Source organism: Falco biarmicus, chromosome Z, assembly GCF_023638135.1.
Source record: "Falco biarmicus isolate bFalBia1 chromosome Z, bFalBia1.pri, whole genome shotgun sequence".
NCBI classification, from domain to species: Eukaryota; Metazoa; Chordata; class Aves; order Falconiformes; family Falconidae; genus Falco; species Falco biarmicus.
The window spans coordinates 11,650,384-11,672,748 of NC_079311.1; the positions used below are offsets into that span (position 1 = coordinate 11,650,384).

The 22,365-nt window shown below is 43.0% G+C and overlaps 2 protein-coding genes across 2 annotated transcripts in view; one reads left to right on the plus strand and one right to left on the minus strand.

Annotated features, from left to right (window-relative positions):
- INIP (INTS3 and NABP interacting protein) overlaps positions 1–22,365 on the plus strand; it is a 231,057-nt gene that overhangs the window by 35,940 nt on the left and 172,752 nt on the right. The gene's annotated exons all lie outside the window — the stretch shown is intronic.
- Positions 2,980–22,365, minus strand: part of KIAA1958 (KIAA1958 ortholog) — a 73,065-nt gene continuing 53,679 nt past the window's right edge. The window contains exon 3 of the mRNA XM_056323821.1: positions 2,980–17,491. Within this exon, the coding sequence (XP_056179796.1) occupies positions 16,446–17,491 (1,046 nt within the window). The 3' untranslated portion in view covers positions 2,980–16,445. The remainder of the gene's footprint in view (positions 17,492–22,365) is intronic.

The window sequence follows — 22,365 nt, forward strand, 5'->3', positions numbered from 1 at the left end:
CTCCTTCCAAATGCAGATGACAAGTGTCACCTTGCATTAGGAGGTTAATGGCCCCATGGCTAGCAGCATCATATCACCGCAACACTCAGTGCTTCTGCCCGCCTTTCCCTGGGGAATACATTTGAAGCAGGTTTTTCTCCAGTTCTGTTCTGTTTACATAAGGGCAAGAATAACTAAAAATGTTGTACTTGCAAGTACATGAGGAGCTCTGAGGTAAATAATCATGCTACTTGCAGGATTTTGTCTTCAAGCTCTCCCAGGTGTTGTTTCCTCACAGCTTTCAGAGGAACAGCAATAGGCATGTCTCGTGCTGCTAGTCTTGCATGTGCATTCTCTTCTAGGTACGTGTAGGAATTTGGCCCTTAGACTAAAGTGTCCATATACAAATAACTGAATCTCACACATAGCCATTGGATTTTTTTTTCTTTTGAATGATTGTCTTCGAGAGCTATTCAACACTATCAACAGTGAAGGCTGGAACATAGTAAGCCATCAGGCTACTCTAAAAAGAAATCTTGCAGATCTTTCCAAGGATGGCTGCCAAATGTTTCCATTTGTCTTTGTTGGTACAAAGCAAACCACCAGCAAGGTAGGGACCCCACTTGGCCATCTCCAAAGCCTATCTGAAGAGACAACATGCTATAATGTCCCTGAGCAATTTCCCCATTAGTTGCAGTCATGATATTCTTAAGCAATGTCTCAAGCACAAATTTCAGATATATTCAGCTGCAACCAGAAGATTTCATCACATCTGTGACATCTCCCAGGGAAGCACTCCAGGTTGCCCAAGCCAAATTCCTCAGCTCTGTTTGCCTAGCTACCCAGAAGGGCTGAACCCTGCAGGACTGCACACAATGTGTGCACACTGTTGTGGGATATCCTTGGGAATGAGAGGAGGAGGAGAGGACTTGCAGCCATCCCACAGGCTGAGGAAGCGTGGCAGTTCTAAAACTGGCAATCTGGGTTAAATCAGTGTGCAAAGGGAAAAGGAAAAACGGCTGAGTTACCAGAACTTACCAATTTGCTTAGCTCAATCTGCATTAACCACATTAAACATTAACCACCACCTGCCTGCTCACTTTTAGACCAAAGGAAAGCACATCAACTTCAACCTCTGTAAAGACAGCTTAGTCCAAGCAAAGGAGTTTGATCCAATGGTGTTGGGGCTCTTGCTGTATTGAACGATTATACTGAACTCTGAAGCAAGTGGAAAAATACTGAAGAAATAAGACGAGGTTACGGCCAGAACAGTGGGATGAAGAAAAAGGAGCAAATTGCAGATGTTTGCACAAAACCAAGGCCAACGGGACGTGATAAGAGGAGCTGGGAAACCGCAGAAAGGAGCCTACATGCCAGAACAAGCAGAAACAGAAATCTTCCCAGTAAACAATTGTTAACCAATCATATCATTATACGCTTGTAAAATAGCCAACCACATTATTGCACGCTTATAGAATGCCTTATAAAAGTCTACCTGGTTTGTACAATAAACGGATCAGATCTTGAACTCTGTGAGTATTTGAATCTGACTCCCGCTCGCCCGAAATGCCCGCAGCACAACAGGTTTATTGATGTCCTGGTTTCAGCTGGGATAGAGTCAATTTTCATCTTGGTAGCTGGTGCAGTGCTGTGTTTTGGATTTGGTGTGAGGACAATGTTGATAGCACACCGATGGGTTTGGTTGTTGCTGGGTGATGTTTATACTGAGTCAAAGACTTCTCAGTTTCTCAGGCCCTGCCAGTCAGAGGGCTGGAGGGGCACAAGGAACTGGGAGGGGACACAGCCAGGACAGGTGACTTGAACCACCCAAAGAGGTATTCCATACCATGGGATGTCATACCTGGTATATAAACTGGGGGGGGGTTGGCTGGTGCTGCCGATTGCTGCTGGGGGGCTGGCTGGGTGTCAGTCAGCAGGTGGTGAGCAGTTGTACTGTGCATCACTTGTTTTCTTTTCATTCCTCTCCCCTTCTCCTTTCTTTGCATTATAATTATTATTATTGTTGTTCTTTTGGTTATATTTTATTTAATTTCAATTATTAAGTTGTTTTTATCTCTGTGGAATTTTACATTCCTTTCCAATTCTCCTCCCCAACCCTCTGTGTGAGGGGGGAGTGAGCAAGCGGCTGAGTGGTGCTTAATTACCAGCTGGGGTTAAACCACAATAACTGCATTTTGCAACAGACGTCAAAACCCCTGCTAGCCCCTGGCCATCACCTGTCCATACCTCACTTCTCTGTCTCTTCATCCAAAGGCCTCTGTTTTTTCTTGTCACTTGTCACTGGGACTATGGCATGATTTGACACGATGCCTTTTATGTGCTGCTGTGCTGAGCAACAACACATAGTTCCACCAGTAGCACCAAGCAGCAAGAGGAAGATCAGTTTAGCAGAATTTGCCAGGTAATGGGAATGCAGTCCCAGAATACCTGGTGAAAACTTTGTTCCTCTGTACCTCACCCATGGTGTCACTTAGCTCTTACTGTCCTGCACTGATGTCCCGACACCAACACAAACACATGGCTGTTCCCTAGATGGCAGTTCCGTGGGGGGTTCAGCTTTATCCTTTTTCTCATGTTCCTTTGGCAGAACCTAAGTGGAATTTTATTGGAGATCTCTAAGGATTTTTCCACTTAGGATTTTTCCTCTTTCACAACATAGGGGCTTTACTAGCTTTAATTTTCCAGTCCTTTAATTTTAAAACCTCCTGAACAGAGAAAATTCAGACCTCACAAGCAACTCTTTTAAAAGATGCATATCCTTGGATGCACATTTAATTTTATTCTAGATGAACACTAAAACAAAACTATGAGGAGAGCAGACCTTACTGCTGAAATTCAAAGTGCAAAATAACTTTAAGCCAAACTGTGCCTTGGAATTGATGTAACCATATGAGGTTCAGGAAAATTAATACAAAAAGGCTCTCAGGATGTAGGCTTTCATTTCTACTGAAGTGAGATTAAATGAGCACATGGTTCAAGTCAAGCTTGCTTTTAAGTGCATTCCTGAGCAGGGAAGGACATACTTACTTAAGCAACTGTTTAAAAGTTTTCGTGAAACACAACCCCAGAAGTAAGAGGGTATGACAGCAACTATTTCTCGGTGAGCCTATTTGCACTCCGCTAATCAAAATGCATCACAGGTCCATGGGAACTTCCCAGCTATGCTGATACTCGCACTTGAAAAGCATGAGAGTGAGCTGTACTTCTTTTATACAATGTGCTTTGAAATGCCAAGTAAATTGTTTTCACTAGATTGAAGAAAGCAGTCAACTTTGCAGAAAGCAGTTTATTAAATATATGAGACTTTATTGCTACAACCAATTACAGACAAAATACTGTGAATAAAGCATGCACTTACCACAGACATCAATGACTACCTTGATTATTTTTTAAATGGTCTTTAATTCTGTAAGTTTAAGGCTGTACCAATACAAAGTTAAAAAAAATCAAAAATAAAAATTCACACTACAATAGCAGCAAACATCGTACAGACAGTGAAATCAATCTAATGCAGCAGAACCAGACTTCTTAAAGATTATCATAAGGGAATAAAAATGGAGCTGGAGTGCAATAAAGATCAGAATGTCTCTGGAATTTGCAGATCAGTAAAAGTGGATATCACACTCCAGTTAGCACACAACTGAATCCATTCTTTTCAAAAGTCTAATCTGACAACTGAGCAAGGGATGAAACTCAGACATCATTTAAAAAACCCAGCCTCTTGGATTTGCATTCTTCTTACTGAGGGCACTTCTGTACTCAAACACTGAAAGTACATTTTTCAAGGAGACATCTGACTGAAGTGTGACAGCAGTACAACATATGTTTGTTTACTCTATCCCAATTAAAGAAGACTGGAGTGTCTCACAGTAGGGGGAAAATACACCACACAAAAAAAACACCCACCAAACAGTTCTCAGCTGGGACAAGTGACAGACAACTTTGATGACCATATTGGTCTTCACCTGTGAAGTACCTTACCCTGTAGGAAATCTGCTTCTTAAAAATATAGAAATAGCAGTATGGCATCCATATGGGTCAAAACCTACCCAGCTGACAAGTAAGAAGATTACCAGTCCTGAAAACCCAGTTGGAGACCTAGGGTTCAAAGTATATCTTGAAATCTTTCCTCATTCAAAGTCATGAAATCTTGCCTCATGTACAGCAGCAAAGCCTTTGCACTCCTTTTTCTCAGGTCGCTGTGCAACTCCAGGGAGAAGGTAATTTGAGGACAATGGGGTTGAATAGGCAGCTCCGAAAATGGACTGTAGTTGACAATTTTTGCTCAGATTTTCAGAAAATGATCCAGTAATCTTTCCCTTCCCCTCAGACTTGCAGAGCTTAATGCATTGAAATGCATCAAAATGTTACTTTTCCCTAACAAAACACTGTATATATAATCTCCCAAATGCAGGGGCAAGAGATCTGTGTAAGAAGGTTCCCAGTGTGGAAAACTGCATTTTGAGTGGCAGATATGTAGCACTGCTCATGCTAAGATCTCTGCCTTAAATAGCTGATTACAGCTGGGGCTTGCAAAGGGGGTCTAAAAAAATCTAAGCAAATCCCCAAATTCCACTCGGGTTTGGATGGATAATTCTCTCCTAGCTCTTCACAGCAGCACAGCCTAAGCTATATTTTTTTTTCTTGGAGAAAAGAAAAAAGGCAAAGGCACAGGCAAACGAAAAAGAAAAGGCAAAGAAAAGGAAAAAGAAACAGAAAAAGGAAAAAAAAATAGTAAGAAAAGAAAATACAAAGCTTGTCCTGCAATACAATGCCCTTCAGAAAAATGCAATTAGAAAAGCAATTACAGGACTGGACAACATGCATACTGAAGGTATCACAGTGATTGGGAGGTGGCATCTAAACCAGCGCACCATTAGTATCAGCTAGTTTGCATCTTGAAACCAGTGAACCATGGTGAAAAGCAAACAAATGCCACTAGAGACTCTAACACACCACATGCAGCAGGCTAAATCCTAATGCCAGATCAGCACCTGTAGAGTAACTGCATTTCCAGCATGCAAAGTGCTAAATAAAGGATATTGATTGCTTTCCTGATTCAAATCTAAGCTGAAGGTAATGCAGATATATCTAGCTTCACAACAGAAGAGAAGAAGATGGGGGAGAAAAACATCTGTGTGCTGCAGGAATCTGATGCATTTATTTTTGCAAGTTGGGCCAACACATAGAAGCAGCTAGGAAGACCAATTGGTAAGACAATTAGTGACATTGGTGAGACCTTGAAGACTCAGATCTAGCTATAAAGAGAAGAAATGCAGGATATAAGACCATATATCACTGCCTTGCATATTTCATATTAGGGCCACATAGGCAGGAGTTCTGTGGAGTCCAAACTCTTCACTTAGGCAAGTGGGAGCACGCATTCATGTGTAAATGGCTACTAGACAAGCAAAACAATGGAGAAACACATTGCAACTGCTCTCAGCTGGCTTCTGATCTGGCAGAAGGAGCCTGAAGAAGCTACCAGTTTTTAAAGAACAATAAAAGGGCCTAACGTTTCTGAAGAAGGCCCTATTTCCTCCAAGAGATGGGAACTGAGGTGCTGCAAAAGGCTTCTAAGCATCCTAACCACTTTAGATCTTCAGCTGGGGCTTTCAAATTCATCACTTTGTGGGGTACTGGCTTGTGACCTATCACATGGGTTGATTTTCAGTGTGTTCTGGGCTGCATCCATTAATACTGCTTTTTGGAAGTGTGCTGGTATCACAGAAAGAAGGGTTACATTGAAAATTTTGGCATAAACTTGTTTTTTGGAAGTATTTTACGTGATGAGGCCTGTAAAATATCTTGCTGGGGAACAGATATGGCTTTAGACCAGTGTCCGCAAGGATTAATTCAATGTACTCTTGTTTTCCCATGACAGTTTTTGTTAAAACTGTATTCTGATTTGAAAAGTCTTTTCAAAATGTATAACAAGCTTTTATCTCTCAGTAGAAATGGAAAACTGATGGTTAGTCTTTTCTTTTTTCCATACAAAATACTGTTTTAAAGACCATGTAGTTGACCATGCCTGCTGGCTGGGAAATGCACTAGACAGATGAACATCTCGCATTTCCCTCCTGTCTGTTTCTGTTGTATGATTAAATATGGTACAATTTCAGCCTGCCAAAATCTTATCAAAATCAAAATGATCGTGTATGAATGTGTGTATTTGCTATACTGCCAGATTCTAAGCAGAGGGTGGAAAAGGAACTGAAAATGTAATGTCAGAATTTTGATAAACAGGGATTGTCTGCCATGAAAGCAGTTGAAAAGAACAAGACCAAAAATCTTGAGCTTGAATTTCGTCCAAGTCTCATTTGGCAGCAATGTGTGGCTTCAGCGGAGGCGGAACGGGGACTGGAATCCATCGCTTGACCAAGCTGACACTTGTTTACAAGAGCAGGCTCACAACTGTTGTGAGAGCTAACAGTTTCTTATGGCAATCAGAGGATTGCTTTCATTAAATGGCATTTTAGCATGCTCTGCAATGACTTTAACAGGCTCGGCTAATCACTGGATCCGTTACCAACAGGAATATTTGGGTACTACAGATTCCGTTGTACCCCTCATATTTCACACTTGGCAGACTGCTGCTGCAGGAGGTATAGCTGGGGAAGATGGCTTCTTTTCAGCTCTGTTAAAGAGGTTTTTTTCCAAATGAACATTAATGAGAAGACATTTTGAAGAAAGATGGAGAGTTCAAGACTGTTCTTTTCTTTTTACCTTTTTTTTTTTATGCTTCAAGCTGGTAAGTGATCATCTGTGCAGAACAAGATATTAGAAGTTTGGCACCTCCTGTCTACCACAACATATTGATTCCTTCCACAGAAGGCACTAAATACTGGCTTAAAACAAGAAATGAAAAGCAGAATGCAGAATTTTACCATGACACACAAAAAAAATCCTGCTAACTGGCACAGCTTCATAGTACAGTTTTCAGTTACTTACAACAGTGGTGATTATAGCAGCAATAGTTAGCATTTTTACAAATACCACATAAACATACAAATGTCAAAACACCTAGAAAACATGCAAAATTTAAACAGCAACATCACTGATTCACACACTGCATAGAAATATTACTATTATTATTATTATTATTATTATTATTACTATTATTTGGCAAGACAGTGAATCTTTTTCTTATGAAACAAAAGAATTAACAAAATTAATTTTTTACAAATTGTTCTTAAAAAAGTTAATTTGTTATTAAAGTCAGTGGGTGGAAGTTAGTCTTAGAGGTTTAACTGAGAATGAATCAGAATTGACATTGTTAGGTGGAAATTTGGTTATGTTTTTCAGCCGCTGTTTTGGAAGAAACAGTGCTAATCTTGTCAATTTACAAAATGGGAGAAAACACATTCACAATAAAAGATTAGAAAGATTAAAATATTGCATGCATAGAAAGATAAAAGCCTTACTTTAGCTGTTTCTCCCTAGCACTGCTCACCATGAGACCAAGGGTTGTCATAGCAAAAGTGCTTGTCAAAGGCAGAGTTAAGGCCAGCAGATAATTAAAACAAATGGAAATTATTTTCTAATTCCAGTGTAAAACGAAGTAGGATATTAAAGGATAATTTTGTCTTCTTTAGAAAAAAAAAGACAAAAACTTCCATTGTGTTTGCCAGGTTTTCCCACTGCCTTTATACTGTCTTCATCACACTTAAATATTCTGCCAGGTTTTTTTCTTCCAATCTTGAATATTTGCTCTACTCAAGTTGACCCTGAGATAAATGGGTCACGTGGACAAAACCAAATGCTGACAATGCACCTATGGCCAAGCGATGTCAGGCTTCAGTATTTAGAGACCCATTTGTACCAGTGAGGCTTGTCACGTGCTTACAGCCAAGTGCATTTCACATCCCAAGCTGAGTGGAAGCAGGCGGCATGGGCATACAGTTCTCACAGTGCTGCAGAACTGGCACCAAACCCTTTCCAGCAGCAGCACCAGGCAGCTTGCAGGCACTGCCATAAACTGCAGCAAAATCAGATTCTCACCTTTTCCTCCCCTGACGGCTTTCAGACTCCATTAAGACATTTTATGCCACATTTTGTCTGCACATCCCTGAATGCTCTGGATATTTCTGCAACTGCATTTCACATCCATGCACCCAGTCTCGTGCAGAGGAACCCAGTCTTGCAAGCAGCTCACAGAGAAAGCTCCCATAGAAGGCAAAGCTTGGAAGATCTGAACTGTAAGCACCATACAGAAAACAAAGGCTTCAACAAAGCAATTTACACTGCAGTCATTCTTCAGCACACCTTCAGCCTCAGAACTACTAGGAGAAGATTTGCCTTCCTACCCAAAAATTACCAAATTTGGTTTGAAGCCAGTCACTATTGCCTTGCCTTCTGTATCTAGACTTTGCATCCACTGCTGAAGACACAGAGGCTGCAGTAAGTCTCCTGCACTGGCTTTTTTTCAGGCTGGAAATGTGACATACAGTGAGTGTATTAAATATTTGACAGTAGAAGAGGAGGAGTTCTGGCAGGAGCAGTGTGGGGCAGCCCAGGGGATACTGAAGGCTATGCATGATTTAGGCCGGCTGAGAACATGCTATAACGGTAAGGAAGACAGTCAGCAGGATTACAGCCTTCAGAAAGCCTAGATGAAATTCTAGGCATGAGGAGTGTTAAGAGTGTCTTTGTTCGCAAACGTAACAGCTGAAGTAGCAAAGATAGTATCTATAAAATTAATTTTAAGAGTTTACTTTTCTAGTGTAAAAATAATACAATGTTTTTGTCCAAAGTATTTTGCATTTTCTTGATTATTTTACCCTCCCTTGGCTGTTTCATTATTTTCTGGACACTTACAGACTGCATAAAACAGTAGTAATGAAAAAACACACAAGCGGATTCCTGAAACACTATGTAAAAGCTGAACAGCTCTTCTAATTCCCGCTGAAACTCTATCCCACTGAATTTCAATGACAGCACCTACCTTACCAGTCTCTTAAACACTGTGAGCAAAACCTCTATTAACTAGAAAAAAACAAATTGAAATCTGAAAAGGTACTGATTTTTTCAGATACCAGTGGCTACCGTGTAATGAATGCTGAGCACAAAAATAAACGATTAACAAAAGCATCCTAATCCCTTCAAAACAGTAAGTCCATTTTCAATGCACAGACAACTCATTTAATGGCATTTGTATAATGAAACAAACACAATTTTGTCTGCATTACCAACTAACGTTAACCCCTTCAGCAAGAGGAAATAAATTCCTTGCTTGAGACAGAGACTCTTGAGATTGTTAAAACCCATCAGTTTATGTAATGAGCACATTTCATGCCAAACCAATTTCCCCCCCGCCATCAGATTAGATATTAAAGCTTTCAGCATCACCACTCCTTTGAACATGTTCCATTGAATGGCAAGTGTCAAACTTTTCAACAAGCTCACAGGTGTCTCTAAGATATGGGGCTTTTTAGCCTTCCAGCATTTCACTGCGGTAAATGCCTCTCTACTGCTTTTGGAAGGGTCAAGGTGCTGGAGGACAACTTCAGCAGAGCTTCACAGGGCTTCAGCCAGAGACAGTGCAGTGGGGAGGAGCAGGCTGGCACCTGGTTGTGGAGCTGGAAGCAGTGCAACCACAAAACTTGTTGGGGGCTCAGAGAAACTTGACTTGTCCTCAGAAGGGCCACTCCATCACCAGCTGAAGTTACGCTGCTGTGAAAGACGTGGAGCAGTGATGTCCCTGGTGGCTTTTAGCTTTCCAAAACCCTTGAGGAGATACAGCTCAGCTTCATTGTGTCTGTCATACGTTGTCCATGGGGAAAGCACCATCATTTAGTTGTGCTTCGGGCCTTCCCTCTTCTTGGCTTGCACATGCCTGGGTGATAGGGGTGTCCTTGGCAAGCTACCCCAGGCTCTCAGCTTCTGGAGAGTGGTGCAGCAACACCCATGCTGGCTCTGCACAGACTCAAAAGATGTGCCACGAGACACCAGCTGATGCAGTACTGTTCTCAGCCACCAACTCAGCATATGGGGACTGTCACCAGAAAGTATAGTTCAAGTTTTTGGCTAGGAATCTAGCCATACTTTATGCTGGACTGCCTTCTCTCTGCACTCCTCAGCACTGAGAGTACAGATTTAGCAAACACATGAAAGCACAGAAAGAAAAAAAAATACATCCTCCCTCTTAAGAACAAGGACAGCAAAACAGCCATCTCTTCACATTGACTTTTAGCAAAGAACCCTTGTTGAAGAAGTGCAGACTCACTTCCCACCACTTTTCATAGTGAACAGCAGAGTCCTTCTCTACCCTAACCAAGAGGCATGAATTGGATCTTTTCAGGCATATCATATGATATTTCCGTGTCCTGTAAGCTCTCCTCCTTCCCACAGTCACACTGCCTCTGCGAGTTCAGGGAGTCAGGGGGTCCCAATGCCCTGTTGCCCACACCACATGAGATGAACTGATTTCCACGATGGAGTGAGGCCAAAAGTTAGGTACTGTTTAGAACCAGTCATCTCAGTCCTATTTTAAGGATGTCAGCGGGAAGTCAAACAGTGCACAAATGTGGACCTGGTCCCCTACCCAGGAGTGAATTTCATCTTCTTTCATGATTTGACAGCACTCTCCCAAAAAGCAGAAGAGAAAAGAGAGGAAGAGTGCTTCCAGTACAAGAGATGCGAGCTTCCAGAGTGCTCGCATTGAGTATCCCACAAACCCCGCGTACCTGACACGAGGCAGTCTGCCCTGAGCATGTTATCCCCAAAGCACAAGGTCACTTGATAGCAGGGAGGGAACTCTCAGCCAAGAGCTGCCCTGCACAAAGCGGTCCCCTTGCCCCCAGTGCAGATGCCAGGAGAGGGGAATATTAGAGGATCAGGGATGGTAAGAGGAGTGAGGATGTCGGGGACAGGGAAGACCAGTCAGTCAATCACAATCACATGCAGCTTATTGTCAGAAGGGATGATCAGTCCATGCACTAGTCAGGTCAGTCAATGCACTTACGGGATGCACTCAGACACGGTGACAAGAAAGGGTAAATATGTGCTGGACAGGGAGGAAACCTAGTGCAACAGGAATCTCACTTTCCTTTAAGGCTGTTTCAGTCTTTAGGGTAGCCCAGGCTCTAGAGTGACACACCACCTGCTCTTTCTGATCCCCATCTTCCCACCTCACATCGTTTGCGCAAACAGCACAACAAGATCTGGTCACAAACATCTGAGACAAGCACGCACAGCAGTACAACATGTTGCTTGCATCTCGTTCTCTACACAGCTTTCTAAGATGGCAGCTATACTGTAGACTGAATACCAGTGCACAGCAGCTTCTAAAAACAAAACCACGAAACAGTTTGAAAGCACTGATGTTCTTCACAAAGGAGAATGTGCAACAGGGACACTGATTCCATTGTTAGATTGTCCTCTATGTCAACAGCCTGGATGCTGCTGTCATAGAATTATTGCACTATGCAAATGAACAAAGTATGTGCTGTTATTTTAGATATCCCTTGTAATTTCGTCTACAATGTAGTTCACAACAGTATTCATTCTCCTACACTTAAAAATACATTTTGTTGCATAATTACGTATTTGAAAATTAAACAGGCAGTTTGCAACACCCGGATATCAAAGACTTCGGTTCCAATTACCTGCATGAATACACGTACATTGTGCAAACCCACAATATCATAAATACATGCATGAGTGACTAAAAAACCAGAGCTTAAGCTGTCCAAGTGGCCACAGCTCTGCCCAGCTATATGTGCAATCACATGAACAGATCCAAGTGCTTCTATTGTGCACAGCTGCATCCAGATCAGTCCAGTGACATCCATGTATAATCCCCATGTCTGACTTGGTTTGGTGTCAGGAGAAGGCCACGTGGGAATGCCTGCACTAACACTGGTGCAGACTCCTTCACACTATGTGCAGGCCTGTGCTTTGGCAGTCTGCTTCTTTCTTAAGTTCAAAGCCAAATTTTGCTCTTGGTAGCACTGAGCAAATCTCCCAAGCTGGTAGACGGTGCTGAAGGCAACCAATACATCTGCAAATGATTCAGAAGAGTCTCGGTCTGTGTTACCCTTTTGATGGGTTTCCAAGGCCGAAGTAGCTGAGCCAGGCTAATGACTCTGTGTAGATGTGTAATGTACTGGTAGGGGAACACCTTCCTGTGTCTCCCCCACTGGCTTTGCATCTCAGTTTGTAAGCAGATTCAACTCAGCAATCTGACAGAAAATTACCTGACTTCCCCTTTTTTCTGCTGCATTTTCTGCTGGGCTAGTGAGTTGAAATGATTCACCTAAGAGGTCTAACAGTGTCAAAGAAAGGTGAGTGGCAGGAAAAAAGGAAGGGAAAGTGAAAGGAGAAAATCGAGCACCACTTTGGAGCCAGCTACCATCATCTTACAGAAATCGGAGCCTTACTGTGATGCAGAAGCTCAGCCTTTACATTGGAGCACAATGCAGTCAGGAGCCTTACAGGCTCTGCTGGACAGGAGGCAGGACGGCGTTTTGCCAGCTGCCCTTTTGATTTCTGGGTAAAAGGTACTCTATCAAGAGCCGTGGTGGGAGACCCCAATCCTTTGCTTAGGCAGAGAGGAAGGCTTGTAAGAGTTCCTAGCACTAGCCCCTGGCCACACTGTGGTGTCTTACCACCAGGGAAGTGGCCCACCGCTGCAGTGAGCCTGCAGGTTGCTGGTGGAGCAGGTTTGACACCCTCATTTGGAGTACTGAGAGACAATTATAAGCAACTGAGCTGTCACCTCGTAGCTGAGCCACAGTGACAGGGACATCTCTCCTGCCAGCATGAGACAAAACCATGAGAGTGGTTTAAATCAGAAGTCTCCCTCCCAGTGGGTTAGCAACCCTCCCCAGGGCCTTAAAACAAATAGTAATTTGTTAAACTGTGGTCACTCAACTCCTTGCAACTGTCCACAAATGAAGACTGGGTAGTATGTTGTGCTAAATGCCCTTCAAAGCTAATGTATGTGGAGTATGATACTACTGTATCATATTCTGGCCATATGTGTTTAACTTTTTAAACAAGCAGTCTGTTTGGGGCTGCCCCATCAGAATTTGCCAGGCAATCTGCTATCAGCATCAACTGGAAGCTTGAGTTACTAGAGATGTCACAAAGGAGAACAAAACCACTCCCATAATACCGAGGCTACCACAATAAGCACACATCCTCCACAGCTTATCACCCAATCAGACAAGCAAAAGCTGCTGATGTGCCCTGCTAAGCCACAGGTGTCAAGAGACATTGCCTCACCCAGCACACAGGCTGGACATCAGCACAAACCGTCTTAACATTGTGGCAAAGAACAAGTCAGCATGTGGAGTCAAGAAGTCATAGGAAATGCTTTTTATGATCTCCCAGCTCATGTGCAAGAGTGTCCGTTTTCTTTCTTCTGGGTCACTGAGCATTTTTGGCTCCTGCCAATAGAGCCAAGGTCTGCATTGCGGCTGAATTGCAGCACTGAGGTGAAGTAGCACCTCTAAGACCTGCTTGCAGTATGGCATACCTGCAGCCAGTGACATGCCCCCTTGGAGACAAGAGTAACTGTAATTACCACACTAAATAGCCCCCACAAAATAGCCCACTCTGAAGCAACACACCTAAAGCATACCCGCAGAAGATGTGAACCACTGCCAAGCTCTGAGCCTGATAATAGCATGAGAAGCAATTTGGTTCTAAGGTCTGGTTTCCCACCTCGTGGGGCTTGAGAAGAAACACAAGGTGGCTACACCTTAGGGTGGCTTCTTTCCCCTACAAGCTCAAGGCAGCTTTTCCCAGCAAAGAGAAGCAGCTTGGCAGGGGAGGGGAGGTGAGAAGCTGAGATCTGATGCCCCACAAAGGACAGCTGATACCTAGCCACCTGTTGCAGCACTAGAAAGGCAAGGTGGGGAAGTAGGTCTGATCCTGCAATAGCTGCCACTGCAAAGTGCTGAGATGAGTGCCAATAGGGAGAAACAGAGACCCCAAACTGTCCTAGAGGTTAGCTCCATGGTCGAGCTCTCACGTGGCACCCTTAGGGAGCTCCTTGGCATGAGACCCCCTGCACTCTAGCACATACTAAGAGCAGCTGGGTAAGTCCTCAGTGGGAAACACCAATAAACGCCACAGCCTTGCATGAGCCTCACAAAACTATTTTTAACTGTATCACATTAAAAGCACCACTGTCAAAAGGCAAGGCTGTGCAAACAGCAATCAGATGGCTGGCCTTGTCTGGCAGCTGGGCAGCTGTCTTGCTGGCTGCACCCAAAGTCTGTTTGTGCTTCCTTCTCCTTCACCTACAAACCAGATTTGCCATGGCACTGAAAGTCAAGGACACTGCTTGCACTCACTTCAGCAGTGTCATGATTCGGCCTCAAGCCCCCAGACCAAGTCACGGAAGTATAGCTCTGCAGTATGAATGACTGCTGGAGCCTACCAATCCACTGCCCACCATACACGCCCCAGAGACAGCAGCCAGTAACTCAGGGGCTGTGGATTTGGAGGTTACACTGCCACAGCGTGCAAGACCCTGGGACAGCTGGCACACAGGAAACCTAAGACTGTACTAGCCTTGCTACGTGCAGAGCACAAACTGATCACAGCCAGGCTGTGCCACCTGCAGGAAGCTTCGTGGGAGGACAGATGCTTATTACAGTGGAAATCTCTTCTCTTAGACCTCCCAGTGGCACATCTGCTACCTACCCCATCCCCAAAACAGACCTTCAATAAGGCTTAAGTGAGGTGCAGGCATTCTGCCACCTCCTTCGCACACAGGAACATTTCATCCTAGCAACACAGAAAACAGTTTTTAAATGGTGCCAGGTGGGTGACTTTTATTCTGTCTGCTACCTCTATTTCACCCTTTCTTTGGAATTAGTGATGATTAAAGTCACTGCACAGTTGCAGGTCTAAAGAATACGAAGGATATGCAGGAATATGAAGGAATAAAGACAAACATGCACACAGAAACAAAACAATACACCCCCCCCCCCAAAAAAAAAAAAAACCAACAAAAAAACCCCCACCAAAACCAAAAAAACCCACCACCACAAACCCAACCAAAAAAACAAATAAGAAAGCCCCTCAGGAACAGTTTGATCCAACAACCATGGGAAGTCAGCTGAGGTTGACTCTTTCATTGACTTCAGTGGTCATTAGATCACCCCAGCAGACTTGTCTGAAGCCTCATCATGGCCCTGGGATATCCTAGTGGAACATAAACTAAGCTGAATTACTTGAGAAGTACCATACATAAATTTAAAGGTCAAGAATCATACTCGTTCACTGAAGTGCTGAATTTGTTAATGTTTTCTCTGTACTTAGAGAAAAGGACAATTACGTTGCAAACTCAAATGCTGGAACAGTAGTACTCATTAATTCAAGGCTTTAAGGACCAAATTCTGCTTTCAGATTCACATGCACGTATTCCATTGTCTGCAATGGAAATAGGTTATGCGTAGCTGACTTAAATTTGTTTTCCAGCACTTACAACTATCCTGCTTTTTCATTTTCTGTAGTAAATATGAAATAATTGTTAGACTCTCTATGCTGTTTTTTTGTGGATTTCAAATGACATCTTAAGACATATTTGATGCAAATTTTTTTGTACAGTTTGGGATAAGATTGTGGATTTTTCTGCCTTGTTGCATTCCCCAGAATACTGAAAGTGGCGTTAAGTCAGTAGATCTTACATTAAGTATACACAGTCACAAAATACTAACAATCCATGCTTAAACAGTTAAAATTAAGTGTATGACAGTGGTTTTGCTATTGTACTTTTGCATATCTTTGAAAACGATGCTTTTTAGTCCAAAGACCAGCAACATTTTGATCACAGAAAATCATCAACAAAACCAAAAGTTAAAAATAGCCTTTAGCTGACTTCAGGTGTTTTTTTCCCCATCTAGCATAAATGAGCCTCAGGAAACAAAATAAAAAACAGACAAAACATGTTGTAAATTATATAATGAACTTACATTGATGTATCTCTTATTTCTTGGTGTTGCTGATCAAGCATAAGCCAGCAGGTAAGAAGCAGCAGCCAGTGATAAATTTGTCTCCTCCACTCTGGGAGGTCATGTTAAAATTAGAAGTTGAAAAAATGCTTTAAAATTGAATTGCTACGTAAGCCTCCCTGGGGATTTACACTCACTGATGTGCGCATGTTAAAAATGGTATTTCCAGTCTATCTTGTTGCCTGAGAACCATTTTTGTCCTTTTAAAATCTGCATTTATATTATAACCCATAAGAACCTTTTATTTTTGTATTAACACTATAAATACTATGTTAGTAATACTAAACTATTTCTATTGACTTATTTGTAAAAAGAAAAATATATTATATATTTTTATATTTTTATAAAGTGAATTAACACTGGAGAGAGGGCTATGGGGGAATAGTGTACAATCACAGTTGATGTGTATTATTGGGCACAAATTCAACGTTTGAAACAAAAAGGAAAAGAAGTAAGTGTTCAGGTGATATCCCTCTTTCAAGCTGTGTCCGAGGAAGAGTCATAGGATGCCGACACTATGAAGTTGCCAGTATTCGAGTGGCTTGCCATGGACTGGGCAGCCTGCTGGCTCAAGTTATTGCAGATCAGCACCAGCTGGTTGCTCTGCGCTTCTGAGAGGGTGCTACAGCTCTGGTAGACACTGAAGTTGGTCTTCCGACCAGGGATGTTGCCCTTCTCACACATCGTCTTTACCATCTTGGCAAGCTTGTTTTTCCCCAGAGCTTGGCAGTTGTACCAGTGAAGTGCAGCCAAGTTGACGACAGGTTTGATGGACAGGTAAAAAGGCGCGTCCTCGTAGCGCATGGCTGGAGGCCGCCTCTGGGCATACTCCTTGTAGTCTTGCACAGGGCAGGTCTGTGGGGAGTGCTGGGTGGCATACACCCGTGAGTCCGTCCCCCCTCTCTTGCTTTTGGCGTTGGCATCTCCATTGTCTGGCCCCATCCACTCCAGGTATTCCAACCCAGTCTCTGTCACCCGCAGCCTGATGTCTCCCCACTTGAGGGTGGACCCATGGAAACCTGTGCAGTGTCCAAACGCTTTAGTGTTGTTCAGCCAGACAAGGTTCAGCAGCCCTTCAGGATTGTACCGGCTTAACAAGCCTCTTTTACGCAGGATAAGCTCATCAGCAAAGGTGAGCTTCATAGATTTGTGTGGCTTGTTTCCTTTTCCTTTACACCTGAGCTCTATCTGCTTTTGCTTTAGAGCTTCCTGGGACCTCTTGAACTCCTTATCTCTCGTAATACTGTATCCATACCTGTGCTCTTTGAGATACCGCTCCAGCCCACACTGATAGTTGGCCAGACTGTTTGGCTCGTATTCAGACCCATCCTTCTGTCTGGCATCCACAAAGAAGGAAGCAAGGTAGGCATCAAGCTCTTTGCAGGGGATGACATAGATCTCACGGGTCTCAGAGGGGTACTTGGAGATCAGGAACTCTCGGAAATTGCGGAGAGCTGTCTGTGTGCTGCGAATGGTCTTCTCATTCTGCTCCCTGCTGAGCTCCGCTGCTCTCTCATCCTGGTCTGGAAAAGGGAGAAGGGGAAAGACAAAAAAAGCAGAACCCATGAGTGCATGTGATATGCTTTTGCCCAAAACAAATTTCCTTAAAAAAAAAAAAATAAAATCAATTTCACAAAGAGCACTGGAAAACATCATTACATACCTGTCACATGACTGAAAAGCCAACTTCAGTTTCACAAATGATGTACTACAGTATGACACAAACCCAAAATGACCTCCTCATGACACTGGGGCACAGTTTTATGCATGGAGATTTGTGGAAAACAGTGGAATTACACACAATCTGCTTTTTAAAACAAATGCAAAGTAGAAGGCTTTGCTGGGTGCAGGGCCCAATCCAAGTAATAAACCCATTCTGCATTGCCTCATTTGTGAAACCAGAGGTTGTTCTGGTTCCATTTTTGTTCTACAAAAAATAATTAAAGCATGATATTTATGACAGTAAAAATTATCTTTAATTGGACATATTTTTAAAGAGCTAAATAAATATAGACAGAAATGTACAGTACAAAGTAATGCAGCACTTCCTAACAAAGGAGTTGGCTGGTAAAACTACTACAGAGAATGTGTAATTTACAAATGTACAAGAATAAAAAAAAAGTATAGTTAATATGTTCACATCAGAAGATATGGAAGAAAAGCATCATTATACAGTCTCACCACATAATCCAGCTGTACCTTGACAGCGGAGGTACAATTGTGATAATTTCTTTTCATTTTGCAGAAAAATAAAATTCTGGAAACAACCTGATATTGCTCTGTAAGGCTATACTCAAAGTTACAATCAGTGACATATCGAACCACAATATTCAGATGCTACCGCTACTATGGTTGTTACTGACAGCTGATTTTCAGGCTAATACTAAGATAAATATAAAAAGGAAAGGCTTTTTACATGTAAGTGATTTATGTACTTAAGGACTGTTTTCTTGGCATATGCAAACTATCCGTCTGTACAAGGATGCAGTTTACATGCACATAGGTGGAACTGTAATTATAAATGTGACAAACCATAATGGTCTTAGAAAATGAACAGCAAATGCAAAGAAGGAAAACTTGAATGGTGTGACTGTACTCTGTAATTGTGAATGGAACATTCCTTTTTCTCTCTTCTACTTCATAAGCAGAAGAGGGGGGGAAAGCCAGTTCTTTTTTGTTCTATCTCATTGCAAAACTCATACATTTTGGTGTCCAGTGCCATAGTAACACTCTCCAGGTGTTTCCCACCCAACATACACACAACAAAGTGATATGAGGCCAGCTGAAGTTCCCGATGCCTGTCTGTCATGCAGGCCAAGCTCATGTCAGGCCATGTAGCATACCCACGCTTTGCAGCACTGCTCAGACTCTTGCTTCTCATGCCTACCCTGCCCTGAAAGCCCGTTAACAGGGAGGGCAGCAGGGAAAGGAAGGTGGCCCTATCTCCTTCCCTAGCCCGTCTGCAATGGGGTGCAGAAATGTCACTGCACAGCTGGGCAGCTTCCCCTTCTGCCCATCTACAATGACCCTGAAGGGATTTCATCCCATCACCTCCACACCACAGCTGCAAAGATAGGCAGAGGGAGGGATTTGCCCAAGGACTTGCCAGCAGAACAGAAACAGAGCTGAGTTTATACCCCCTGGGACCAGGTCCTGTGTCTTCACTGCAAGGCATCTGCTGCATCCGTGGCACTCAATGAAACCTATTGAGAGGGGTCCTCAAACCCTCTGCAAAGCACAGAGAAGAAAGGGTCTGCAGCTGAGGCCTTCAGAAGCTTCCGCAGCCATGGAAAATGCTGCCACAGAGCACTGAGGTTTGCTCAAACTGTGCTCAAGGGGAAAAAGAAAAGGTCACCAGCCTGTTTCAGAAACTGGGTTTAATATTGATATCAAAATGCTCCTTGCAGCCTGCAGTGAAGTCTCATGCTTTAGGCAATGTATAGGATAGATCCTTTGATTATGGCCAGATGCAGGCTGGAAATAAAGAGACAATGCTGTCTGAAGCTCCAAAACAAACATTTACTCTGGTACCTTGTTTACTGCACCTCCACCCCGCGCTCTCCCCATCCCCCCCCCCCCCCCCTTATTATAGCACTGTGTAATTAATCAGTGCTTTGACTGACATCCCACATTTTAAGTACTGTCTCAATATAAACAGCACATATAATGGCTCAGTTTTATGCATGTCATCAATCACTACTACTTAAGAAGATAGCCTGTCACAACACAGCAGTGACACCCAGTCAGTCATTCATGTTATGGCATCCTTCCTTAATCTGCAAAGGAAATTGCCATATCTGCAGTTATGAAACCCATGCTGAATTAAAGAACCCCTGAAATTGCATGAGTGAAACAGTACCCCAGAAACACTGCATTCCTGCAGTGCTGTGGTGTGTCACAAGGCAGGTGGGAAATGTTAAAGATGTCAGCTTCTCATCTAGCCACATCAGGAGAGCTACATCAATTTTGACTGTGAATCCAGCCTGCAGTGCTAGTAGATTATCCTCTTCCTATGAAACCGCGCAAATATCAGGGATATCTCATAACATGGGATGAATGCAGGGAGGCAGTGAGAGCCAATGGACAGAGTCTGAGACAGCCAAAGTTATCAGATGTCAGCTGAGCCACTGTCATCATCTGCATATGCTTGTCATCCACAACAAAACCAGATGATGCAGTTGAGCCTAACTTATAAGGCAGCTCTTTATAGCGTAGGACAGCTGAGGAAGGAGACATAATTCTTCATGTCATTAAAGTCTTACTTCTTCGTTACCTAAGGAGATTTCATAGTGCTGAAACCATATAATACATCTCCAGCTACCATGTAGGCGTAAATTGTATCCAGGCAAGTTTTTCATAGCACCAAACTTTGTGTTTTCTGCTAATTTCATAATCTTATTTTCTGCTGCTGTGGTGGTTGATCCTGGTCACCCCTTAAGCATCTCACAGCCACTTGCTCACTCCCAGCACCAGAGGGACAGGGAAGAGAATAGAAAGGAAAAGTGAGAAAACCCATGAGTCAAGGCAAAGACAGTTTAATAACTATAGGAAAGAGGAAAAAGAAACCCAACTGATAAGTGATGCAAAGGCAATCACTCATCACCTTCTGAAAGTAGAAAAATGACCAGTCTGTAAGCAATGTCCACCTCCCACTCAAAACCCCTTCCTTCAGTTTTTATTGCTGACCATGTCATAGGGCAGGGAATATCCCTTTGATTGGTCTGGGTTGGGTGTCCTTGTTGTGTCGCCTCCCAGGCTTTGTCTACTCTAGACCTAGCTGCTGGGGAAACAGAGTGGGAAAAAAAGAAAGCCTTGACACTGTGCAAGTCCAGCTCATCAGAAGCCAAAACACTGGTGTGTCATTAAAAATGTTAAAAGTCACAAATTCAAAACACAGCAGGGTATGTGTGGTTATGAAGAAAGTTGACTCCACCCCAGCCAGACCCAGTACAACTATGCCATTTGGAACACTAATGAAACAGTGCCCAAGACCAGGTGCACCTTGCATCCTTTCTGTACAACCTTTGACAGGACAAGGAGACCATAAAAATTATTCTTTGGGTGCAGTCTGCAAATGGCCCTTGTAAAATACTTACAAGAAACCCATCAACTCTATACATCTTTACTCTGCCTACAGGAAATAGGTAGAAACAAAATCAAAGACCTGATCACAGTCTGGATATTTGGCATTGATTACTTCTGCCCTAGCCAAGTGGCCTTGCGACCTTGTCAGAGAAGATTAGGCTGGTGTAACCTCATTCTGTTCCTTACAAATCCACCTAGACTGACAGATAAAGAGAGGCTACATAAAAGTAATTCAGTCATTATGAGCTCAAGACTAAAAGACATCTCAATTGTCATCACAGTGAATTTTGGAAAATGTGTATGTTATGGTAAGGATCTGACAAGAAGGAAGAACTGTTGAGGTGTGAGACTTCATCTCTGGGTCTGGGTATTGAAAGTGAGCGTTGTCTCCCTGAGACAGGAGTGTTTTCAACGTAACAGTTCTCAGATATTTACTTGGTCTTGCTTTGCTGCATCTTGCTGAGACCAAACCAAAGGCTCCTTTGGTCAGGGCTTACTTTTTTTTTTTAAAAAGATTTTCTGTGGTCCTGGTGGAAACTACTGAAAATGCAGGTGGGGATCTACAGTAGTTCATCGACTGCTGCGGACATAAACCTCTTTGCTCTCAGGCCTCCACTGCTCACAGCATCAACTCTTCATTGTGCACAGGTTCCAAAACTGGGTAAAACCACAGAAAAAAAATACCACAAAATGCTCCTCAATACAAGAGAACACCTCTGTATCAGAAAGGCCTGGACCTGCAAATTGCTGGAGGGTAGGAGACTGGGTAGATGTCTGATATGCTTGCACCTTTCTTACAGTCTTCTGTAGGTGTCTGCTGTTACGGTCTAAGAAGAAAGACACCCTCATGTTATAGTCTAATTTGTCACAGCTAGTAAAACAGTCTGAACCAACCAACCAAAACTTATGGTCATCATTGATCTACCAAGCCAAGCTATCCATAGTGCTATTTCCTTGTCACAACACAGCCTTTGGAGTCTGTAGTGCTAGTGCTGTCACCCATGTTTTACAGACTAGGAGCAGAAACATAGAAAATAAATTGACTTGGAGATGCATTTCCTGAGGTTCTGCTCCCTCAGCTGCTTGACTACACGGAGGACCTGGTTGGAACTTTCATGTTTCCTATCTGGAAATCATTGGAGTTTCATATCTAAGAACACCAGAACATGGCAGAAAAAGCTAGTAAAACCCACACTACTGTGGGATCTGGGGTAAACTCCCAAACAGGAGTTCGAAGAAATGCTGAGTAGCTTAGATGCCCCTGTTTCAATGTAGCCAAAGAGATAAAGTAATCTGGCAGAGATAAACAGAC